This window comes from Pinus tabuliformis, chromosome 6, assembly GCF_031772625.1.
Source record: "Pinus tabuliformis cultivar Carrire ecotype Pingquan chromosome 6, CPIR1, whole genome shotgun sequence".
NCBI classification, from domain to species: domain Eukaryota; kingdom Viridiplantae; phylum Streptophyta; class Pinopsida; order Pinales; family Pinaceae; genus Pinus; species Pinus tabuliformis.
Window position 1 is genome coordinate 178,714,333 of NC_142292.1, and position 24,422 is coordinate 178,738,754.

The 24,422-nt window shown below is 36.3% G+C and overlaps 1 protein-coding gene across 1 annotated transcript in view; it reads left to right on the forward strand.

The window, feature by feature from the left end:
- The first annotated feature begins 384 nt into the window (after positions 1–384).
- Positions 385–24,422, forward strand: part of LOC149258071 (V-type proton ATPase subunit c''2-like) — a 44,575-nt gene continuing 20,537 nt past the window's right edge. Inside the window, exon 1 of the mRNA XM_089399349.1 lies at positions 385–529. Coding sequence (XP_089255475.1) covers positions 385–529 — 145 coding nt within the window. The remainder of the gene's footprint in view (positions 530–24,422) is intronic.

Sequence of the window (24,422 nt, forward strand, 5' to 3'; positions counted from 1 at the left end):
CCAATTTTGGCGAAGGCCAAAGGCCTGTGAACTGGCCTATGAGGCCTCTTTCAGCCAGATTCAGGGCAGCTTTGCAAGTATCTTCTTCGGGCAGAGCCACTGATGGGATAGAGTCCATCTTTTTTACAAACCTCTGCATAGTCGCAGAAGGAGGACGCTTTGGGCCGGAAGCCACTAACGACTTGAAGGCGAGGACCTCCGGAGGCAGAGGAGGGGGATCAGACACCCCTTCTGCATCCATGATAAGATCACACTCGAGTCACGCCAAGCACAGAAGCCTAAGTTCCACTGGAGCAGCCATCAAAACTCACCGCACAAGGAGGCAGAGAAGAGGGGGTGGAAATCCCACCCCCGGACTGAGTAGAAGAGTTACCAACAGTCGATATGGGCCAGAGCAGAAGCAAAAAGCACCGCTCACCACCATCACAAAAAACAAGCGTCTTCAGGCCCGGGCCTGAGCGCCTCTCCAGCAGCCCAGAACGCTGTAACGAGCAACCAGTTTCAGACCTAGCTCGAATCGTGCAGAGCAGTTTTTTCAGAGCAGATTTTTGATTGATGTTAAGAGGCTTAAATCTAATCTATCTTTTAACTATCATATGCAATCTATATTAATCAAAGAAAACATCTAACTCTAAACGGTCCCAGGTGTAACATTTACTTTATCTGATCTAAAGTAATTTCTAACAGCAATTGTAATGAAAATCATTCAATCACCACGAGAAAAGAATCCATTAGAAATGATTGTTTTGTATAAAATATTAGCTGAAACAATTATGAGAAATATATCGCATAAGAGTTATTCATATATTGAACATAAAAAGTAAGTTATCACCATACAGAAGTGCAATAATGACAACTAAACATTCAAAATTTCATATATCAATAACTGAAAATGATTTATCACTTGGCACATAAGTAAAAAGTATTAGGAGATAAAAATACCATTGGTAATAAGTTCTACTCATGAGCTGCAGTAATATAGATATATCTTCAAATCACTTAAAATCCACTAAGAGTACAAAAGTGCATTTCAGTAGCAGATATCAAACTCATATAAAAATAAATCTTGTTCCATTCATTTTATCAAAACCTCCTCTGTGGGGGGCAAGATGCACGTTCTGAAGAATTGTTTTTGATAAAACTCTGGACCCCTCTCTAAATGCATGAGAGGGGTTTAAATACTACTCTAATGAAATCTAAAAATAAATATTACAAAGATAGATGAGGAGGTTTAAACCACCTGCCTCATTTTAATAAAAAATGAACTAAAACAAAACAAAACTATATCTATGATAAATCCAGCATCTGATCCTTTAGATTGCAAATGTCCAGCATCGGTTTCAAGAGCATCGGTTGGCTGACTTAAGCTCTTAACTGTCCTGCAAATATGGCATTCGCTAGAGATGGCACTATCTTCTCGGCAGAGGTTATGAGGCATTTTAGGTTCATCCATTGGCTATGTGGCTTTACCAGGTACTACCAGTATGTGTCCCAGTTTAACCTATTTACTTTTTAATCGTCTCTACCTTTTTCTCTGTTGTTTTTTTCCACTTTGTTTAAAGTTTTTGTGCCTTTGGAATGAATCCTGGGGTAGTCTATGATATCAAATTGGCCTTGTGCATATTTTCATTTATGCACTCAATGACACAGTTTGCTGCTGCTGCTGCTTCTTCCATCACCTGTTCTACTTGTTTGAGCCAGGAATCTCATTTCACAAATAAAATCTCTTCGTGCAATTCATTGATATTGGGAAATTCTACTCTTTTCCCTTCTTCAGATCTCTACCAGTTCAAGAAATCTGAAACCTTCTTAAAAATTGAATCATAATAAAGTTATAAATCTACGACTTGATTTATAATATTATCACTCATTTCACAATGGGAATTCCATTACGAGATCTTCTGGCAAAGTAGTTCTTCCTATTGTAAGAGCTGGCCATTAAGAGCAAGTGCTTCTATGATAAATTCCCCAATTTTGGGATCATATTTATGTAGTTCTATCATACCTCGTAATTGTTCTTCTTTATTAGATAAACTACTTTGATGATTCAATTGCATCTACTGGAAGTCTTGCTAGAGTTTTGCTAACTGTGTTTCTACTTCTTGATTGATGCTGACTTGCTGTAGTTGTTGTTCCAAAAAAAAATAAAAAAATCCTATCCTCTTTCTCCTTAAGTAACAATTGAACCTCTGTTGCCTTATAATTTTTTCCAAAGCGCATGCTCTTGCGATCTGAGAGAGCCTAGTTAGATTTTTTTATGGGTCTGTAATGGGGTCTTTCCAAAGAACATCCAGAGGTTCATCCTCTGGAGCGATCACGACTCTAGCTTTCTTTTCTTTCTTTGCCTTCTGACGATAGCCTTATGTTGAGGGCTATGAAATATGTCTAGAGGAGGAATTTCCTCTATCCTTAGTACAATTTCAGATGACAGAGCAATAATAATATGCTCTATTTCTTGAGTATTGATATCCCCTTCTATCACTAATGTGGCTGTCTCTTTTGGGTTTGTTAGTGGCTCTACGCTCTGTTCTTCAATGTTGATTAACTTATTAAAATTCTGCCATTCCCCTTATAGAGCCACTACAAGTGGCTTTGTTTGCTTTGTAAGGGGAGTGGGAACTTCAGCTTGTTTTTGGGACAAAACCTGCTATTCATGCATTTCTGTAGATTGAGTTGTGTCTTTAATTGACCCCTAACTTCTGTTGTGTTCACTCTTGGATTGATCACCAGGCTTTTTAGCCGATTCTTTTTCAGAACTAGTTTTAGACTTAGCTTTCGAACTTCCACTTATGCTAACACTGGGAGTAGGCTCCCTTATTGGTTCGATGAGAAATTGGTCCAATAGGACCTTTGATAACCTCTATTTTCTGTAATTGTCAAACTTTTGGAGTTTTTCTTGGTCAAACTAAATTCGTGCCATATGTAGAACTTCTCTGAAAGTGTTCTTCTGTAGAAAGATATCGTCAAAGGGATATTCTTCATTGGAAAACACTTTTATTTTAACCATTGTAGTAAAATTATTTACAACACCAAAAGGATCATATTGCCTCCTGGGGAACTTTGGTAGTTGTAAACATAACATATTATCAACTTCTTTGAAAGCATGACCTAAGTCATGCAATGCAAAGGCTCCACATACTATAGGAAACTGGGGCCAAATGGCCTTCTTGGAGTCTTTCAATACCTTGCTCATTCCCCCCACACCACAAGTCTGACAAGCTATTTCCCTAACCATTAGTTTGTCGGTGACGTAAAGAGGTAGCACATGGGGCGAAGCAATGCTACCAAACACTCTGATATATGTGAAAAACTCTTCCCCAAACCACCTTGCCATAGGGAGAATGTCCACTTTAGCCTCTGGGGAAAACCTTGGGGCGTCTCGGTTGTATAGTATTTTATGAATAGGGAGCATAACTCCATGAAAAATCTTGAAGAAATGTGGGATGAAATTGGATTCCCATAATACTTTGTGATAAACCTAAATGGGAAGTGGATTTTGTACCACCCACTTCCATCCCATAATTGGGAAATCAAAAACAAAACAAATAGCATCCATGACATAGGTGCTAAAAAAGAAAGGAGAGTAAACCCTTGAAGTAAAGCTTCTTTTAGTTTTGTATCCTAAAATTGCAGTGGCTAAATTATCCGATAGAATTTGGGCCTAATCCATTATGGTGGCATTGGTAGCCACATCCAATAGAGGTAACCATTCTCATGAAAACTTGTTGATGTCTGGTCTCCCAAACAATCTACATAATATTACAGTGGCAAAACAGTAAGGAGAAGAAAGAGAGCCAGTGACATACATGTCATTTTTATCCTTCTCCAATCTTTCCTCGTTGTTTGACTAGTGCTTTGTGCGTTTTGCCAAGTCTTCGTTCTCCTTGGTGAACGTTTCTACAAAATTCTTGTTGTAGCTAGCCTCGGTGTTGGAAATAATACTGAGAGGGGGGGGGGGATGAATCAGTATTATCAACTCAGATACTTTTCAATTTCATACTCAGATTCATATACGCGGCTTCAGTTCAGTATATCAGCGTATATACGCGACTGTGTTAAATGCAACTAGCATACATGCAATAATTTCATGAATCAGTTAGCTTATCTTCAATAAATTCATCAGAACATTATTAACCATAATAACAGTAATCAAGTGCAGTAAAACAGAACAGATCATCACACATAAGAAGCACACATGAACACAAGATATAAGGTGGAAACCCAATGTGGGTGAAAACCACCTGCTACAATTCGTCTCTTTCTTCCTTTAATAAGAAACTTCTTTTACAATGTACTGGTGCAGTCCTTTACCAGCACGCAGGCTTCAACCTGCAGAGGGATACAACCCTCTCTCATTTTTCCAGCTACTTTTGGAAGGGAGCTACAACCCCCTTAGCCCTTGTACTAGCTAATATACTAGTACGTAGGTGCTGACCTACAGAAGGCTACAACCTTCTTTTCTTCAGGTACCACGTTTCATAAATTTTCAGACTGGATCCATGAGTACAAAACAATCACTGTTGCAATACAATCATCAACTTATACTTGCATCATAAATCTCTAAATCACCCAATACTGAATCTCTGAAACCCTATCATCAAAAACACAGAACACAAACCAGAGCCCAGAACTCTGCAACAACCACTAGAATCAACAGCAACCTGAAACACCAAATCTCATAATGCATACGCTACTTGACTATATCAAAACCGCGTGTGTACGCACTTTCACCAGAGACAACCCGCGTACAGATCTAAAGATAATTACTTATACCTTCGCTGTCAAATCCAACCATAGCCAAGCGTCACAAACAAATAACCAGCGATACTAGATCTTCCCACTTTGTCAGACATCCATTCCTTGCCTCTCACCTTTGCCTAATGATCTTCTCCTTATATATGTTAGGCTTCTTTCAATACCACGGTCCAAAACCATAATAAATCAATAGCACGGGCCGAATACTTGGGATCAATACTTCTGATGAGACAACATGGTCCAAAACCATAGGTTCAAATACCGAGGACTAACTACCACGGACCAAGACATAAGTTTTCCCTCATGTACACACTTTTCCTTGCGTGAAAGTGCGTGTATATGCATACGCGTCTTCGGCACGTCCAACCTGCGTGTATACGCTTATTTGTCACAATGAACCTACGTATATCTCTTTCTTGACCTGCTTTACTAAGATATGTCCTCTGATTAAGTTGCCATCACCTATATCAACCTCTGAGTGAGTTGCCATCAAGGAAAACACTTGTATCATAATGCCAATAATCTCCCCCTTTGGACTTGATGGCAACCACCACACCAAGTCACTCTCCCCCTTTGACATCAAGGGCAAAGGGCAGACCAAGATATTCTCTTCCTTGGTATACCTCTTGCTGTCCATACTCCCCCTGAGTACATGCTGAAGTTTCTGATTGAGCTCCCGTTTGTATATGCCAAGTTGTATCAATCCATCCATGCTCCCCCTGAGCAGATGCAAGTTCTAAGACCAGCAATTCATTCAAGACCATGACTATCATTCATCATATATGATCTGCACCATAAGCATCAGCATCCAAACCTGCAATACCATTCCTTTGATCAAACAACAAATTGTATCATTTAGCTTTATCAACAACTTCTAACCATAATGTCAACAATGCATTATTTGACGTATATGCTCCCCCTGAGCCTGAGCCAACCATGATCGAACCATTTCCTGGGTCTGTTCGGCTGCCCTTTCTTCTGGTCTCCATATACGCGACTCTGCAGCCTGTAACTCGCATATATACGCGACTTATCTTCATTATATCAGCGTATGCAAGATGGAATACTGAATTTCTTCACTTTCAGATTCCCCTGTGTCTGTTATGTCAGCTAACTGAGTTATGTCACACCTTTCTGTCTCTAGTTCTGTCTTCTTCAATTCCTGGAGCTATGATGATGTATGGTCCTCTTGTTTTGAATTTTGAAATTTGCTCCTGCATTCCGTTGCTTTATTTCCAAGTTTGTGGCATGTATAACATCTTACATATTTCATGTTCCTTCTATTTCAATCAATTGCTTTGTGTCCATATCCATTGCAGGCAAAGCAATATCCTCTGAAATACCTGGGATGCGATGATCTTTTGTGATGGTCTTGAACCATTCTACTTTTACATCTGGCTACAACATGTCCAAGATTATGACATACATAGCATTCAACATTATCCAGTGGAGGAAATAATCGTCTATCACTTCCATAGTTAGGAGTAAAGGATTTTCCTTGAGCAATTTCTTTCCTTTGTTGTTCCTTGTTGAGCATTTCATATTTCTCATTAGAGTTTCTTGCCTCACCTTGTGAGCTAGATTCACCTTCAATGGATTCATAAAAACCAAGACCAGTTTTGATAATAGGGGATCTTTGACTACCAAGAATGTCATCCAAAATCTTAGTACTATCTTGAAATCGCAACAATTTATCCTTTTCTTCTAATTTACCTTTTAAGATATTTACCTCAACCTGATGTTGTTCTTCCTTTTCCAGATACTGATTCCTTAGGTCTTCTTCAGCTTTTCTTCCTTCTTCCACTTGTTGCTTTAATTTGATCACTTCATGTTCTTGATCTTCAAGAGCTTCTCTGTTCTGCTCTCTTGATTTTCCAAGATCTTATTTTAGAGAGAGGATCTCTGATTCAAGTCTCTGAATTGTTATGCTCTGATCATTTACTATATCCTGCAATTTCTCCCTTACCTTGGTTACTGTCTCCAATTGTTCGTTTAATTTGGTAACTTCCTCAGTTTCTGCATTCTTCTTTTCATATGCCATGAGACTTCTAATGTCTTCACTACCATTGAATGAGTCATTACTTTTAACATGGGTATAATAGCTTCTATTACCTTCTTCAGACATCTTTCCTTTGTTATGAGGGCATCTAGCAGCATAGTGACCAACTCTACCACATGAAAAACATTTGAAAGGTAGCTTACCTTTGAACCGTCCAGTTCCCCGTTCAAGATTCTTGAGAAAATTTAGCTCATCTTCTTCCTCTGACATGTATCATGACGCTTCGAATGCGGCTTCTGATGGTCCCTCTTTTCGCATTTCAAAAGCAGTTAAGATTCCGTGAAGGTGTGACATGGTGATTTTCTGCAGATTCTCCTTTTCTTCTGTGGCAGACACTTTGGAATCAAATTTAGCAGACAGAGATCTCAAAACCTTTTCAACTAAGACAACTTCCTTAAATTCTTCACCCAGATCCCTCATACAATTTACAATTTCATCCATACGCAGGAAATAGTTAGCTATGCTTTCATTACTATGCATCTTAAGATTTTCATACCGGATTCTGAGAGTTTGAAGCTTTGCTCTTTTTACCTGATCATCTCCTTCGTAGCTCAGAATGATTTTGTCCCATATTTCCTTAGATGATTTGAAATGCATAACCTTCATAAATTATGATTGTGTCAAACTTCCCAATAAGGAAGTAATAGCTTTGGCATTGAGCTCATATTGCTTTCTCTCTACTGCATCTGTAGGAGTTGCTGACGGTAATTTGTATCCTCCTTCTACGATTCCCCAAACTTCTACTCCAAGTGATTGTAGATATGCAGTGGTTCTTATCTTCCAGTGGGTAAAATTGTTCCCGTCAAAGATTGGTGGCCTGATGTGTGCCTCTCTTTCTGGATTAGTCATTCTGATGAATCTTTTCCTTCAAGCGATCAATCTACCGCTGAAGGACCTGCTCTGATACCAATTTTTGGAAATAATACTGAGGGGGGGGGGGGGGGAATCAGTATTATCAACTCAGATACTTTTCAATTTCATACTCAGATTCATATGCGCGGCTTCAGTTCAGTATATCAGCGTATATACGTGACTGTGTTAAATGCAACTAGCATACATGCAATAATCTCATGAATCAGTTAGCTTATCTTCAGTAAATTCATCAGAACATTATTAACCATAATAACAGTAATCAGGTGCAGTAAAACAGAACAGATCATCACACATAAGAAGCACACATGAACACAAGATATAAGGTGGAAACCCAATGTGGGTGAAAACCACCTGCTGCAATTCGTCTCTTTCTTCCTTTAATAAGAAACTTCTTTTACAATGTACTGGTGCAGTCCTTTACCAGCACGCAGGCTTCAACCTGCAGAGGGCTACAACCCTCTCTCGTTTTTCCAGCTACTTCTAGAAGAGATCTACAACCCCCTTAGCTCTTGTACTAGCTAATATACTAGTACGTAGGTGCTGACCTATAGAAGGCTACAACCTTCTTTTCTTCAGGGACCATGTTTCATAAATTTTCAGACTGGATCCATGAGTACAAAACAATCACTGCTGCAATACAATCATCAACTTATACTTGCATCATAAATCTCTAGATCACCCAATACTGAATCACTGAAACCCTGTGATCAAAAACACAGAACACAAACCAGAGCCCAGAACTCTGCAACAACCACTAGAATCAACAGCAACCTGAAACACCAAATCTCATAATGCATACGCTACTTGACTACATCAAAACCGTGTGTGTACGCGCTTTCACCAGAGACAACCCGCATACAGATCTAAATATAATTACTTATACCTTCACTGTCAGATCCAACCATAGCCAAGCATCACAAACAGATAACCAGCAATACTAGATCTTCCCACTTCGTCAGACATCCATTCCTTGCCTCTCACCTTTGCCTAATGATCTTCTCCTTATATATGTTGGGCTTCTTTCAATACCACGGTCCAAAACCATAATAAATCAATACCATGGGCCCAATACTTGGGATCAATACTTCTGACGAGACATCATGGTCCAAGACCATAGGTTCAAATACCGAGGACTAACTACCACAGACCAAGACATAAGTTTCCCCTCATGTACACACTTTTCCTTGCGTGAAAGTGCGTGTATACGCATACACATCTTCGGCACGTCCAACCTACGTGTATACGCTTATTTGTCACAATGAACCTGCTTATATCTCTTTCTTGACCTGCTTTACTAAGATCTATCCTCTGATTAAGTTGCCATCACCTATATCAACCTCTGAGTGAGTTGCCATCAAGGACAACACTTGTATCATAATGCCAACACTGGGGTTTTGGCAAGTGTACACATGTCTCAAATTGTATGGAGTAAAGGACCCCAAGACTTGCTGTCTGGCTATCTTGAACTCTCTATCAGATATATGTGCGTGATCTATAATACATTTCACCATATCAATGTAGGGGAGTATCTTCGGCCTCACAACAATGCGGTGTAGAAACGAGCATGCAAGCTCAGTTATGGATGCTTCAGAAGGGCCACATCGATTTGTTGTAACTGTAACTTTCATAATTCTTGGGTTTTTTTCCTCTAACAACTGGTACATAGCTTCCTAGGTAGATATCCCCGTGTCCCTACTATAGGTGGTGTCTGTAAATAATGGGGTCATTTTTGTCTTCTCAGACATAGGAGCCTTTCTTTTCATCCCCATTTCTTTGTATATTATGATCTGGGTATTCTTCCTAAAATTTGCAAGTAGAGAGCAAAGATATGATAAGGATGATACAGGAAAAAATCAATAGAAAGAGAAAAATAAGGTGATGGGAAAGATTTAATTCTAAATCATATCAAACGATATCAACTTGCGTCAAATGGTCCTTTACCCTGATTCGAATCATTTTTAATAAATGACCACTAATAGAACGTTAAGCTAAACTTTAATGTTCATAACTTTGCATTGAATGTTGGGAAGTACTGTCCTAGAACTTTGAGCCCTTTGATCTACGATAAAAGCGTTTTTGTGATTTGCTTCGCAATATCATAGATCGCAAAATCGCAAAAACTGCTATTGTTAATAACCATCGTTACATTGGGCTGCTGTGATATGCGATTTGTGAGAGGCTATCGCATTTCACAATATTTGGTTGTGTTACATAAAGTAATGCCGCGGTATTGAAATTTGTGATGCGACGAGGTTGTAAGCTTTGTGATCTTGCATTCTTGCGGATCGCACTCTTAAGGGGTGGCTTTTATAACAGATGCCCGCTGTGACCTTTTGCGATGCGATAATAATTGTTTAAAAGTGGGTTTTTCATGCTCTCCTTAATGTTCAAGATTTTTCGTTAGAACGCTTTTCTTAGGTTTTATGGTCATGTAGCACTTTTTATACGGAAACTCATAGTTTGTGATGTTTTATGCGCTTGGAGTATGGAAAGGTAAATTTACATGTTTTAGCAAGTTCCACTTTGATATCTTGTTTTATTCTAAAAACAAAAGTCAATATTCAAATGCTAAGATTTGATTTTTTTTGAAGGGTCCCCATTTATTAATGTTATTACTAACACTAATAAGAAGGGGGGTTGTTGATGGTCACAAAAATTGGAAATTCACTTGAAAGAACCAGTTATCTATAATCGTTTTTTGAATTTTCTAAAACTTCTAAAATAGAGATGGTTTTGAAAATGAAACTTCATTGTAGAAATATAAGGTAAACAGTGTTATTTATTAACAACAACATTTTGTTCTAACTATCTTTATTCTGATTATCTTCTCCCCAGAGTTAGTCATTGTACTCACATCATTCATTACTTGCTTTGTAAAGATAAAAACAAAGGCATCTCCTTAGATCAATTTAGGTGTAGTCATTCATCGTAGGTAGAGCCTTTGCTTTCAGCAGGTATCCATAGCCTTGACAGGGTTACCTATTACCCAGCAATGATCCAGTGTCCTACTTAAGAAGCATGAAATTTTCAAAGATAAATCCTCATATACACTTATTGCTTTTTCTTTTATTATTTCTCTTTTAATTTGTAAAGAACAATGTCTTGGTTTTGTGGTCAAAATTGCCAGTGACATTCACTTGATTTATAACTTAACTGAACAAGATGGCTCGTAATGAGAGCCCTTGTCTTTTGATTCAAACAATCTTAAGCCATTGCCCTGTTCTGGTATGCAGTATGGAAATGTCAGTTAGTTATAATATTTATGATCATGATAAGCTAGCTCTTGATGAGACCTCTTATTCTTTAAGTTTGAAGTGCATAGTTGGATTACTCTTTGAATCTCGTAATTTCCTAAAGTGGGGAGGAAGTCATTGGTTCCTTAAGAATTCTTCCAGATGACAATTGTAGAGTCTAAAAATAGCTTTTCTACAAAGAATATTTGTTTTGTTATTGGTACCTTTTATGACTAATATGAGGAGAACTTCTTTCTAAGGTTGATTCTAACCAAAACTTGTATAGTTGAAACATAAGTGTTGAGTTCCAAAACTCCCTTTCCCTTAAGCAACTTTCTCATCCTTTTTCCTTTGCTCTTACATGAAAAATGCATCCTTAATCATATAAAACCATTACACATTGCCTCAAGGAGTATATTTCAGTGATTTACAAGTTATACTATTATGTTTGCTATTTGAATAGGTTTTTATCTTTTAGCTATGGAATGTAGCCACATTCTGCAACTAATTGGTTGTTCCGCAGCCATCTTCACACTTTTGTAGGTTACAGGTGTCAAGAGAGGAATAGGACCACATGGGTAGCTGGGAAAACATCAAAGTATGGATTGTATCCTATCCATCTGGCCTAGATCAATGAGGAGGACTCTGGTCAAAGGGAAGTCAACTATGGAAACCTATGGCAACTGGGACTCTGTTTTGCACATGGCTCTTAGTGATGGGATCCGAAGCAATCTCTTGAGACAAAAAACTTCATATGCCACCTACATAAATAGAATCTAACAAGCCACTACCATGGATTTATGTTTCCAACCAACAAGGGACAAGAATTCCGCATACTGGCTTGTCTACGTGTTTTGTTGTATCTGATTTCTCTCTTCAAAACAGTTGTATATTTTCTATAAATACCAGCGTGTAGAATGCAGAACAAGTCCAAGTTTTTTCTTATGTAATAGTTCAAATTTCCACTTGTAGTTTGAAGAAATCAGTTCTTTGTTTTAATATGAATACTCTATTTTCAATGGATACCTAAAGCAGTGTTGGTTAAGTGCTCATAATCTGAGACCTTTTGCAAAGGGCCACTGTGTGGTCAAGGGTACATTTTATTGTTGTTTTGTCTTTCATAGTTCAATTGTATATTCACTATGTTTTTTTCATAATGTTTATAATTGTTTTCTAACTCTGTTTATAATGCAGCTTGTGTCACCCTTTCACTAACTCAGAGTAGTTTCACATCAGTGCAAAATAGTTCTTTGGTTTTCACTGCCTTCAAGTTTCTTGCCAGTAGCTTTAGATTGATCTCAGTAGCATAAATTGATTCACTTCACTTTCTATTCATTAGTTTTTAGATTTTGAATTAAGCTGTTCAATGCCATCTTTTTATTAGTTTAGTAGCTCATGTTATAAATGAATATTTCCAAAAGTCCTTTCAATTGATGGTTAATCTTCAAACTAAGTGGTGAAATGTTTCATTCATGAATGAGTCTTTCTCTGCATTTTTATGTTTACTTTTCTTAGAATAATGAAGGATGAAATCTCTCAAAATGCTATCACAAGGAGGTAGTTCTCCCTAAATTGTGTAGCAGAGTGACAAAAATACTTCATTTAGCTTTGCTTTCATAATAGAATAGTTGCAACTTCATTTTCAATTATAGTTCTTTACTTAGTTTAATTGCAATTGCATATTTAGTTATTCATCAAAGTTTTGATTCTGCAAATAGATTAGACAATAGTCATAATCTTATTTCTAGTATTTCATTTTTGGTTTATCATAGATAGCTGCAATTTCATTTTCTCATTTAAGCTTTGGTTTTGTAATTAATAGTTTTAAGTCCTTTCAGTTCATATTTTGGAAACTATCATAACAGCAAGAATAGAAGCTCTGTTTTCATTTTCTTGTTTAAAACTTTACTTCCAATCTGACCTAAAGCACTTTTAACTCTCATTTCATTTCTCTAGATTCTTGGAAGCAGTAGATTAAGATTTTGTAAATTACATTGCAAAACATTACGAATCAAAAGAGAAAAACCCCCAAAACAAACATAAACTCAAAAATAGTGAGCTAGGAAGGGTTATCTAGCACATATAGTGCACTACACTTCATCAGTTTATGATACACGGATTGATAATTTATGTAGCAATTTAGGAAACTAAATTGACTGAACATTTTGGTGTTGTTGCCTGGGAAGTGTAACTAGGTAGCTTTATCTCTTATATTCATAAAGAAAAAAAAAAAAAAACAACAAAACAAAACAATGACATGCATAGAGAAAGAGACTCCAGGGGTAGATTTATAGCTAGGGGCAGAAGTTTGATTTCCAAAACTCCACCTACTCTACCAAGAGTTAGAAAGGACACACCTCCATCCCAGAATCATACTCCTAGCCATAGGATTCCTGGAATTCAAGGGGAAACAACTCAGTTAGAAGATTCTCCCACTTCATCTACTAAAACAGACCTAGGAGAGAAGACATTTTTCACCTCTACAGGGGAGCCTATTGTAGTTGAGGAAGTAGGAATACCTAGTGAAGAAGAAGAAGTAGAAACTCTCTCCCATAATCCATTAATAGAAGAACCAAAGGACTCTGAAGAAACTATAATGGCAGAAGAAGAACAAGATGGAGAATTCTCAATATTTGGAGGAGGGGGTAGAGGGTGAGGTAGAGGAAACAATGGAGGAGGTAGAGGTAACAATGGAGAAGGTAGAGGTAATAATGGAGTAGGCAGTGGAAATAGGGAAGTATATAACTCATTTAGGTTCCCTATAGTAGATGAGGAAACACATACCACAATGAAAAACCTTTCGGCATCTGTCCTCCCAAAATTTTATGGGTTGAGAAGTGAGGATCCTGAAACATTTTTGTTTGAGTTGGAAGTCTTGTGTAGAACCTATGACTACGTAGAAGACTCTCAAAAACTCAAATTATTCCCTTCAACACTAAAAGGGGATGCTTTGAAATGGTTTATGGGGTTAGTCACTCAATCCATTAGAACTTGGAATGACATGAAATAGGCATTTTTGGATAGATATTTGGATTATTGTATTCCTACCAATCATAAGGATGAAGTATTCAAAATGATGTAAAAGGAAGATGAAAAATTAGAGGATTTTCTTGAGAGATTTGACTATAATTTGAAAAAAGATAAGATGAACAATCTAGATTAAGAAACTTTGAAAGCTCTTTTGTTAAACGCCATTAGAGATGAATGGATAGATATCCTTAACATGATGGGTAAGGGAGACATATCTCAACTTCCATTGAATGACATAGTAGAACTATGTGTTCATCTCTCAAGAGGGAAATCTAAAACCGGGAAAGGACCAAGAGATCCTTCTCTTGTTAGAGAAAATAAATCTGCAACCAGATCTTTAAGTAGGGCAGAAATTGGAAATATGCTTGATGAGTTTAAAACTGATATTTTAGGGAGCCTTAGTGATCAGATAGACACCCTAAAAATCCAAAATAAGAAGAAGAAAAAGGCTAATGCTTTGGCCATCTTTTGTCCAAAATGCAGGAAGAAACATGCTCTAAGGGAATGGCTTTTAGATACAAAAATTGTAGAAACTTGTATGATCTGTTCAGAAAGTCATGAGACCAAGGGTTGTCCTTCAATCCCAAGTCTTCAGGCTATCTTTCAAGAGGAAATGTTCCCAAATTTTTTAGAACCTCTTTGTTTTGTTGCAATAATACCTTGGCAGGGGAAACAAAATCAAGGATTTAACAATCCAACATATTTTCAGCCCCCACCCAATTGGAATTCTTGGCAACAACCTTGGCGTCAACCTCAAACTCAATATCAATCTCAACCATGGGCACAAGGGATACAAAATCATTATGGGAGATTTTCTCAATATCATCAATATCCCTCATCTTATTAGATCTATCCTCCCCCACAAATCAGCAGCAAAATTAGCAACCACAACTTCCAAATCAAAGCCCTCGGCTTTCATTGCCATTTCCAAAACAAAGTCAAAATACTCAACTCTTACTTCCATTTCAACAAAAACCAAATCAACTACCAGACCAACCATTGCGAAACCCCAATAATAAAAACCCTCAGAATGCTTACATGGTAGAAGGACAACAATTTCCTACGTACATGATTGCTCCTCTAGATCTTAATGATGTTCAACTTAGATATGGTAGGATATTAGAAAAGGAAAAACCTTCTATAGTCATTCAAGAAGAAGATGCTTCTGAGGATGATTCTCTAAAAGTTAATAAAATTTTTGAGGGAACATCCCTCTAAAACCAAACCATTGAAAAAGGAAAACAAAAAGAGTCAATAAACACAACTCCTATCATTAAGCAACCAACATCTATTTCCACACCTCCTTTTCTTGAGAGATTACAAATTGATAGAGGAGTAGAAAAAAATCTTGCTGCCCAATTATGACTTCCTAGATGAATTGAAGAATGTTTGTATCAAAATTCCTTTGTTACAAGCTATTAGAGAAATTCCAATTCTAGCTAAGACAATAAAGGAGTTGAGCATCAAAAGACTAGGAAGAAAACCAAGAGAAACAAAAAGAGTTCACCTGGTAGGAAAGACAGTAGATATTATGCTGGGAAAGATTGCTATGCGGAAATATGTGGATCCAGGAAGTCCAATTGTCAAGACACATATAAATGGGATTGAAATTCCAAACACATTGATTGACTTAGGGGCAGCAATAAACATTATGAGTAGACAAACTATGGAGTAGCTTAAACTTCCTAACCTTCTTTACACACCTACCTTACTGCAACTTGCAAATAGATCAGTAATTAAACCAGATGGTGTGCTAGAAGACATTTTAGTCTCGTTAGATTCTTGGGTTTATCCTGTTGATTTCATGATTTTAACTCCCAAGAATAATCTAGGAGGACACACACTCATATTAGGAAGACCTTGGTTGGCCATAGCTAATGCTTTTATTAGTTGTAGATCTGGTGACATGTACATTTCTTATGGTAATTCAACAAAGAAATCTACTGTGTATCCTCTAGCAAAAGCAATTACAGAAATAAATGATAAGGAATGGATCGATGATGAAGATGTTATTCAGCCTATCTTTACTATATCATAAATTAGTGAAGACAGCCAAATTTTGAACACATTGGAAAATTTTGAAACATCTTCAGAATATGATAGAAAACTCTTCCATTTTGATAGAATACTTATGATCTAGGTAGATGTCTCTCTATTATATGGAAGAGTTTGGTAGCTCTACAATTGAAATTTTTCCAAGTAGGACATTGAACATAAACAAAAATTTGGAGAAACTACAACAAGAAGAGCTAACCAAGATATTACAAAAGCATTTTGCTGCATTTGCATGGGAGTATACTGACATGAAAGGTATTGATCCTAAGACTTTCATCCATCATATCTATATTGAGGAAAACAATATACCAATAGGACAACCTCAAAGAAGAATGAATCTAAATCTTAGGGAGATTGTGAAAGAAGAGCTCCAAAAATTACTCAACGTAAACTTCATTTACCCAATCTCAGATAGCCAATGGGTTTCTCCTTTGGTAATTGTGCCTAAAAAGAATGGGAAATGGAGGGTGTGCATTAATTACAGAGAATTGAATAAAGAAAACTTGAAAGATCAGTTTACTTTGCCCTTTATAGATCAAGTATTAGATACATTAGCAGGTAAAAAGTATTTCTCATTCTTGGATGGTTTTAGTGGTTATAATCAAATTCAGGTAGCACCTGAGGATCAGGGTAAAACCACTTTTACTTGTCCATGGGGAACTTTTGCCTACAGAGTGCTTCCTTTTGGGTTATGTAATGCACCAGCGACATTCCGAAGAGTAGTACTAGGAATTCTTTCTAATCTAATACATGATTGTGTAGAGGTATATATGGATGATTTTATAATCTATGGTAACACATTTGAAGAAGATTTGGAAAATTTGGAAAAATTCCTTGAAAGATGTAAAGAAGCAAACCTTTCACTAAGCCAGGAAAAATGCTTTATTATGTTTATAGAAGGTATTGTTTTAGGACATCACATTTCAGGAGATGGGATTAAAGTGGAAAAATCAAAATTTGAAGTCATCTCTAAGTTACCAATTCCAAATTGCCAAAAAGATGTTAGAAGTTTTCTAGGATTTACAGGATATTATAGAAGGGTTTATAGAAAACTTTACCAAAGTAGCATCTCCACTCTTCAAATTGCTTACAAAAGATTGTGAATTCAAGTGGAATACTGATTGCCAACTAGCATTTGAAACCTTGAAAGCAAAAATATCTGAAGCACATATCCTAAGAGAACCAAATTGGAAACTTCCTTTCCATATTTATATAGATGCTTTAGATACAACTCTAGGAGTTGTATTAGGATAAAAATATTTTATTCCTTTTGCCATTTACTATACAAGTAAAAATTTTACACCCACTCAGTTGAATTATACAGTGACTGAAAAAGAATTCTTAGTTGTTGTTCATGCAATTAACAAGTTCGAACACTATATAACAGGCTATGAAAATTTTGTTCATATAGATCACTCTACAATTAGATATTTGATGAATAAACCTATTACTAATGGCAGAGTTACAAGATGGTTTTTAATTTTGCAAGAATTCAACATTACTATGCTAGATAGACCTAGAAAAAAAACACAGTTGCTGATTCCTTGTCCAGGATTCAGAATATCAAAGAAGACTCCCTAGTTGAGGATAAGTTTCCTGATGAATATCTATTTGCAGTAACTACTCAAACTCCTTGGTTTGCAGATGTTGCTAACTACTTGGTCACAGGGAAGTTACCTTCACATTTATTTCCTAGAGAGAAAAGAAAGATTATTCAAGATAGTGCAAGATATTAATGGATCACTAATGAATTGTATAAAACAGGGCTGGATCTTATGATCAGAAGATGTGTCAGGGAAGATGAAATGCCTGATATTCTCAAAGCATGTCATGATGAGTCGTGTCATGGACACTTTGCTAACAAAATGACAGCCTATAAAATCCTTTCTTTACGATATTGTTGGCCATCCATCTTCAAAGATGCTAAAGAGTATGTCAGAAGGTGCGATAGCTGCTAAAGGGTAGGGAAACCTTCCCCCTAAAATGAAATGCCATTACAATCTCAGGTACTTATCAAACCCTTTGAAAAAATGGGCTTTAGACTTTATTTGACCTATTAATCCTCCATCCAAGAAGAAAAAGTATATATCGGTATGCACTAATTATGTCACCAAATGGGTAGAAGCCAAAGCATTACCTTTTGCTAACAAAAAATCTGTAGTTAGTTTTCTTTTTGAGGATATTTTTACCTGCTTTGGTGTTCCAAGAGAAATTGTGACAGATCAGGGAACTCAATTCACATCCAACATGATGAAGAAGCTTATGGAAGAGTACAATATCAAGCATAGGAAATCCACTCCCTATCATCTATAAGAAAATGGTCAAGTGGAGTCTACAAACAAAGTGATTGAGGGAATCCTCACAAAAACTATGCATCTACATAGAAGAGATTGGGCAAAAAGGCTTCCTGAAGCCTTATGGGCCTATAGAACTACATGGAGGAACACAACAGAACATACACCCTATGAACTTGTTTATGGAAAGCAAGTCATGTTCCTCGTATAGTTCCAAGTCAAAACTTTCAAGATGGCAGTCTAGTTGGGGATGGATTTATCAAAAGCTCAAAAACATAGGCTGGAGCAGTTGAATAAACCTGATGAAATTAGACAAGAGGCTGTCCAAAGAACTGGTCTAATTCAGCAACAGAGGGCTAAGTGGCATGAAAAATACATCAAGGACAAGAGGTTTCAAGAGGGAGATTGGGCACTGTTATTTGATTCAAAGTTTAAGGATTTTCAAGGAAAGTTTCAAACTCATTGGTTTGGGCCATATGAGATTGAAAAAGTTTTCAGTAATGGAGCAGTAAGAATTAGAACAATAGATGAGAATCAAACTCCTCTCCTTGTGAATGGTCATAGATTGAAAATTTATCAAAAACCAATCTCAAAGGAGGAGTTCATCAAGATCTTTCAAAATAATTCTAAAATGAAGTTGGTGAAGAAGATCCTTCTTCTCCACCAACTTAATCTTTGTTCTTTTCATTATATTTAAAAAAAAAAATGTACAAGGTTGAAAACCAATCACTGATTGCCATGCTTATACAGAAAATATATGGTGAAAATCAGAAGAATCTAACACCCTATATTTTCCAAAAAAAATGGTGACTCATTGTGCATTCTGAAAAATTCATTGTTTTATTTCATTTCATTTTGTTTTACTTCTGCAAGTTTCACTTCACTCCACTACCATATTACACCAATAAATTTTTCTTCTCTAGCATTTTTCCATCTCCATTTTTCATTTTCCATTTTGTCATATTTTCATCCACACAGTCATCTCCATTTCATTCATTCATAAAGTCACATTTTATTCTCTATTTTACATTCCACAGCTATTCCAGTTCCATAGCTAATCCTGTTCTGCAGCCAATCTGACTTTGTAGTAACAGTCTAATCATCAGTTCAAGAATAAAGAGGCCAATTCATAATAAATTTCATATGCAGGTAATGGAGAAGAAAACAACTTTTGAAGACATATCAACATATAAACACCTGAGAAAGCATATAAAAAAAGGTTAGCAATCAAAATGTATGGTTCTAGAGGTAAGATAAAAAACCCATTTCAAAAAGCAATACAAAACATAGATTGTATAACTCGTATAATCACACTACTCCTTGATTTATCATTATGAGATTTGATTGTCGTGATGATTCCACCACACCTTCTAACATTAATGCCTAACGGTCTCATGATACAATCTCTATTCTCAACTCGTACTTAACTGTACTTCTCCAGCACACATGTTAAATAGTTAGATTCACGACATAATCCATTTGAATACGACTCTTCAAAACCCTACTGTTCATTTATTACACTGAGTTCTCTCTTATACCTCCACAACCATCTTGTGCGTACAAACACGCTATTACATTAAGCACACAGTCATTCCATCTTCGTATTCTCTACATATAGTAGCCACTCTGTTTTTCACACAGTTTACATGTGCAACCACTCCATTTCATATATCCTCTGAACACTCTGTTTTCACATATTCCGTGCATACATCTTCTCTATTTTTGTATACCCTATATGTACAACCATGTTATTTCATTCTCATAGTCTCTGTCACTTCATCCCCGTATCCATAGCTATCTTTACTTCCATATACTAGTTGCTCCACTACCGTATACTCAGTCTTCTTCACATAGTCACTTCATTTTCAGACAGTAAGGAATTTTGAAGAATAGAAGAAGACAGAAGTGATGGGTCTCATCGTCAGAATAGAGCCTATAGGAGTAAAGTACCTGGAAGGTTATCCTCAGTTAAAAGGAATGTTGAAGAAAGCTGGTTGGTTGAGTTTCATTGAGAAATTTGATGGTCACCATAAAGAAGTCACCAAAACATTTGCTAAATCGTTTGATGGGATGGACGTGGATATTGGTGACATAAAATTTACAGTGATCGAGGCTTTTATTGATGAAGCAACCAAGCTACCAAGAGTAGGAGAGATGTGGTTCAAGAATAAATAATTCCATGATGAAACTTGGAAATTCATTCTCCAAAATCCAGGTATGGACACTACAATTTTTAAAAGAGGAATTCCCATCTCTGCACTTAAGGGTAAATGGAGTAGCATGTTATTAATTTTACAAAAATTTATTACATGCGAAGGAAGATTTGGTTCCATGTATGTATATCACATAAGACTGTTGATGATTTTTTTTTAAAACAGAACCATCAATCTCCCATTTTTCCTATTGAATAGTTTGAGGAGAATGGCCACTACCGTTTAGAAGAAATTCGAAGCCATAGAAGCCATTCTTTATCACCATGGTCTAGTAAAAATTTTAGTTGAATATTACTTAAAGAGAGTAGGAGACACATGGGAGAACTTTTTAATCAGAAACTTTTCCCAAGATACACTAGAATTTCCTGAGGAAAGTTCTGTGAAAAGAAGTGGGAGGAGGAAAACCAGTCTCACCATTCAAAATACTCCTGAAACTTCAACTGAGAAAAACAGTGAAGAAGAGCCCATCTCTAAAACATTAACAGAGATCAAAAAGCAGAAAAAATAGAGAAGAAAGATGAAAGAAAAAGTTGAGGAAATCCATAAATGTACTCCTGAACCTTCATCAGAGGATTAAAAATTACTTTCTGAAAGTTTATGCAACATCAGGGATTAGTTCAAGAAAGAGAAAGAGAAATGGATAAGAAGACAGGTTATAGAGGAAGAAACCATAGGCTCCCAATGTTTGAGGAGAAGTTCTAGACTCAAGGGAAAATTGAAGAAAGAAAAATCAAAAGAGACTCAGTTCATAGATTTAGGAGAGGAAACGCCAATTCAGTCCCAAGACAATATCTCATTTGAGCAGAGCCCACAACATTCTCCTCAACAAAACTTTGAAAGCAGCCCAAAGAGAACCTCTCCACGAATTGATCCAATCCAAAAGAAGATTAATGATTACATTGAGTCACTAGAGAATAGGAATACATCATTGGATCAAGGAACTTCATCCAACCCTAAGAAATCAACCACATCACAAGAGACTTTAACTAGCTCACTTAAGCAGGAAATCTATGAGCTAGAGGTTCTAAATAGGCACATCCAGAGGGAAAATGAAGCCTTAAAAGAACGAAACAAGTTGGATAATATCATCCATGATAACACTACGCTTCATTTGGGTCTTTAGCACAAGAAGAATGGAAAACTAAAGAGGAAAAACAAGAAGCTAAAAATAGCTCTCATTAACCTCAAGTATAGATTCCTCATGAGGAAGCCTAGGATGGCAATTGCAGCAAAGAAAAGCAAGAAGAGGTTCAATGTTTTGGCTGAAGTCTCAGAGAAAATGCAGTAGGAGGAGGGAGTTTTTTTTATTGCAAGAGGAGATGTAATAGTCTCGCGGTGGGGGTATGTTGAGTTCCAAAACTTCCTTTCCCTTAAGCAACTTTCTCATCCTTTTTCCTTTGCTTTTCCATGAAAAATGCATCCTTAATCATCTAAAACCATTACACATTGCCTCAAGGAGTATATTTTAGTGATTTACAAGTTATACTATTATGTTTGCTATTTGAATAGGTTTTTATCTTTCAGCTACAGAATGCAGCCACATTCCGCAGCTAATCGGTTGTTCCGCAACCATCTTCACGCTTTTGTAGGTTACAGGTGTCAAGAGAGGAATATGACCACATGGGTAGCTGGGAAAACATCAGAGTATGGATTGTATCCTATCCATTTGGCCTAGATTGATGAGGAGGACTCCAGTCAAAGGGAATTCATCTATGGAAACCTACGGCAACCAGGACTCTGTTTTGCACATGGCTCTCAATGATGGGATCCGACGTAGTCTCCTAATACAACGTACTTCATATGCCACCTGCACAAACAAAATCTAACAAGCCACTACCATGGATTTATGTTTCCAAGCAACCAAGGACAAGAATTCTGCATACTGGATTGTTTACGTGTTTTGTTGTAGTCGATTTCTCTCTTCAAAACAGTTGTATATTTTTCTATAAATACCATCATGTAGAACACAGAACAGGTCCAAGTTTTTGCTTATGTAATAGTTCAAATTTCCGCTTGTAGTTTGAAGAAGTCATTTCTCTGTTTAAATATGAATACTCTGTTTTCAATGGATACCTGAAGCATTGTTGATTAAGTGCTCATAATTTGAGAGCTTTATAGAGGGACCCTGCGTGGTCAAGGGTACATTTAATTGTTGTACTGTCTTTCATAGTTCAATTGTTTATTCACTATGTTATTTTCATAATGTTTATAATCACTTTCTAACTCTATTTATAATGCAACTTGTGTCACCCTTTCACGATCTCAGAGTAGTTTCATTTCAGCGCAGAATAGTTCTTTGGTTTTCACTGCTTTCTAGTTTCTTGCTAGTAGCTTTAGATTGATGTCAGTAGCATAAATTGATTCACTTCACTTGCTGTTCATTAGTTTTTAGATTTTGAATTAAGTTGTTCAATGCCATTTTCTTATTAGTTTAGTAGCTCATGTTGTAAATCAATATTTCCAAAAGTCCTTTCAGTTGATGGTTAATCTTCAAACTAAGTGTTGAAATGTTTCATTTATGAATGAGTCCTTCTCTGCATTTTTATGTTTACTTTTCTTAAAATAATGAAGGATGAAATCTCTCAAAACGCTATCACAAGGAGGTAGTTCTCCCTAAATTGTGTAGCAGAGTGACAAAAATAATTCATTTAGCTTTGCTTTCATAATAGAATAGTTGCAACTTCATTTTCAATTCTAGTTATTTAATTAGTTTAATTGAAATTCCATCTTCAGTTATTCATCAAAGTTTTGATTCTGCAAATAGATTAGACAATAGTGGTAATCTTATTTCCAGTATTTCATTTTTGGTTTATCATAGATAGCTGCAATTTCATTTTCTCATTTAAGATTTGGTTTTGTAATTAGTAGTTTTAAGTCCTTTCAGTTCATATTTTGGAAACTATCATAACAGCAAGAGAAGCTCTATTTTCATTTTCTTGTTTAAAACTTTACTTCCAATCTGACTTAAGCACTTTTAACTCTCATTTCATTTATCTAGATTCTTGGGAGCATTAGATTAAGATTTTGTAGATTACATTGTAGATCATTAGGAATCAAAAGATGAAAACCCCAAAAACAAACATAAACTCAAAAATAGTGAGGTAAGAAGAGTTATCTAGCACATATAGTGCACTACACTTCATCAGTTTATGATACCCGAATTGATAATTTACGTAGCAATTTAGGAAACTAAATTGACTGAACAAAAAGAACAAGTAAAAATTTTCAGACTGATAGCACTTGACCCTATGTTTCAAAAATAAAGATTAATTTTCCTAACCACTCCCACTTATACAAGAAAAAAACAAAATAGACATGAGACATTTTTATTTTCATGGAAACCAAAAGTAAACATTCCCAACCTGTTTTATTAGAAAAAGGAAAACTAAACTAAAAACAATAATCTACAAAAAATAGAAGAGATCATCTTCTATGGGAAATATTTTTTTAGGATCTATCCATTAACAGGTAAAGACTCTCTTTTCCCTGCTAAATCTTATAACATGAAAGTTGTTGGACCGATGAGTTCGACAATTCGGAATGGTCCAAGCCACATCCATTGGAATTTAGTATGGTTTCCTTTCTCTTCATGGGATTTATCCCATTTTAATACTAAGTCTCCAAGTTGAAAATCTTTTCTAGACACCGAGTTTGAATCAAATGAAGCTTTTACTAATTGTTGATGATGCGCATGGGTAATTTTAGCATTTTCTCATTCCTCTTCAAGCTTAAGGATCTACATTTGTCTTAATTGCAATGATGAGGAAGGGGTTTCTTCAATGAATTGAACTAAGGCTAAAGAAGGAATAGCCAGATTTGTTGGGAGGTCCACTTCTTTCCCATAAACTAACTTAAAAGGAGAGGTACCAATAGAAATTTTCTGAGTTATTCGATCTACCCAAAGAGCATA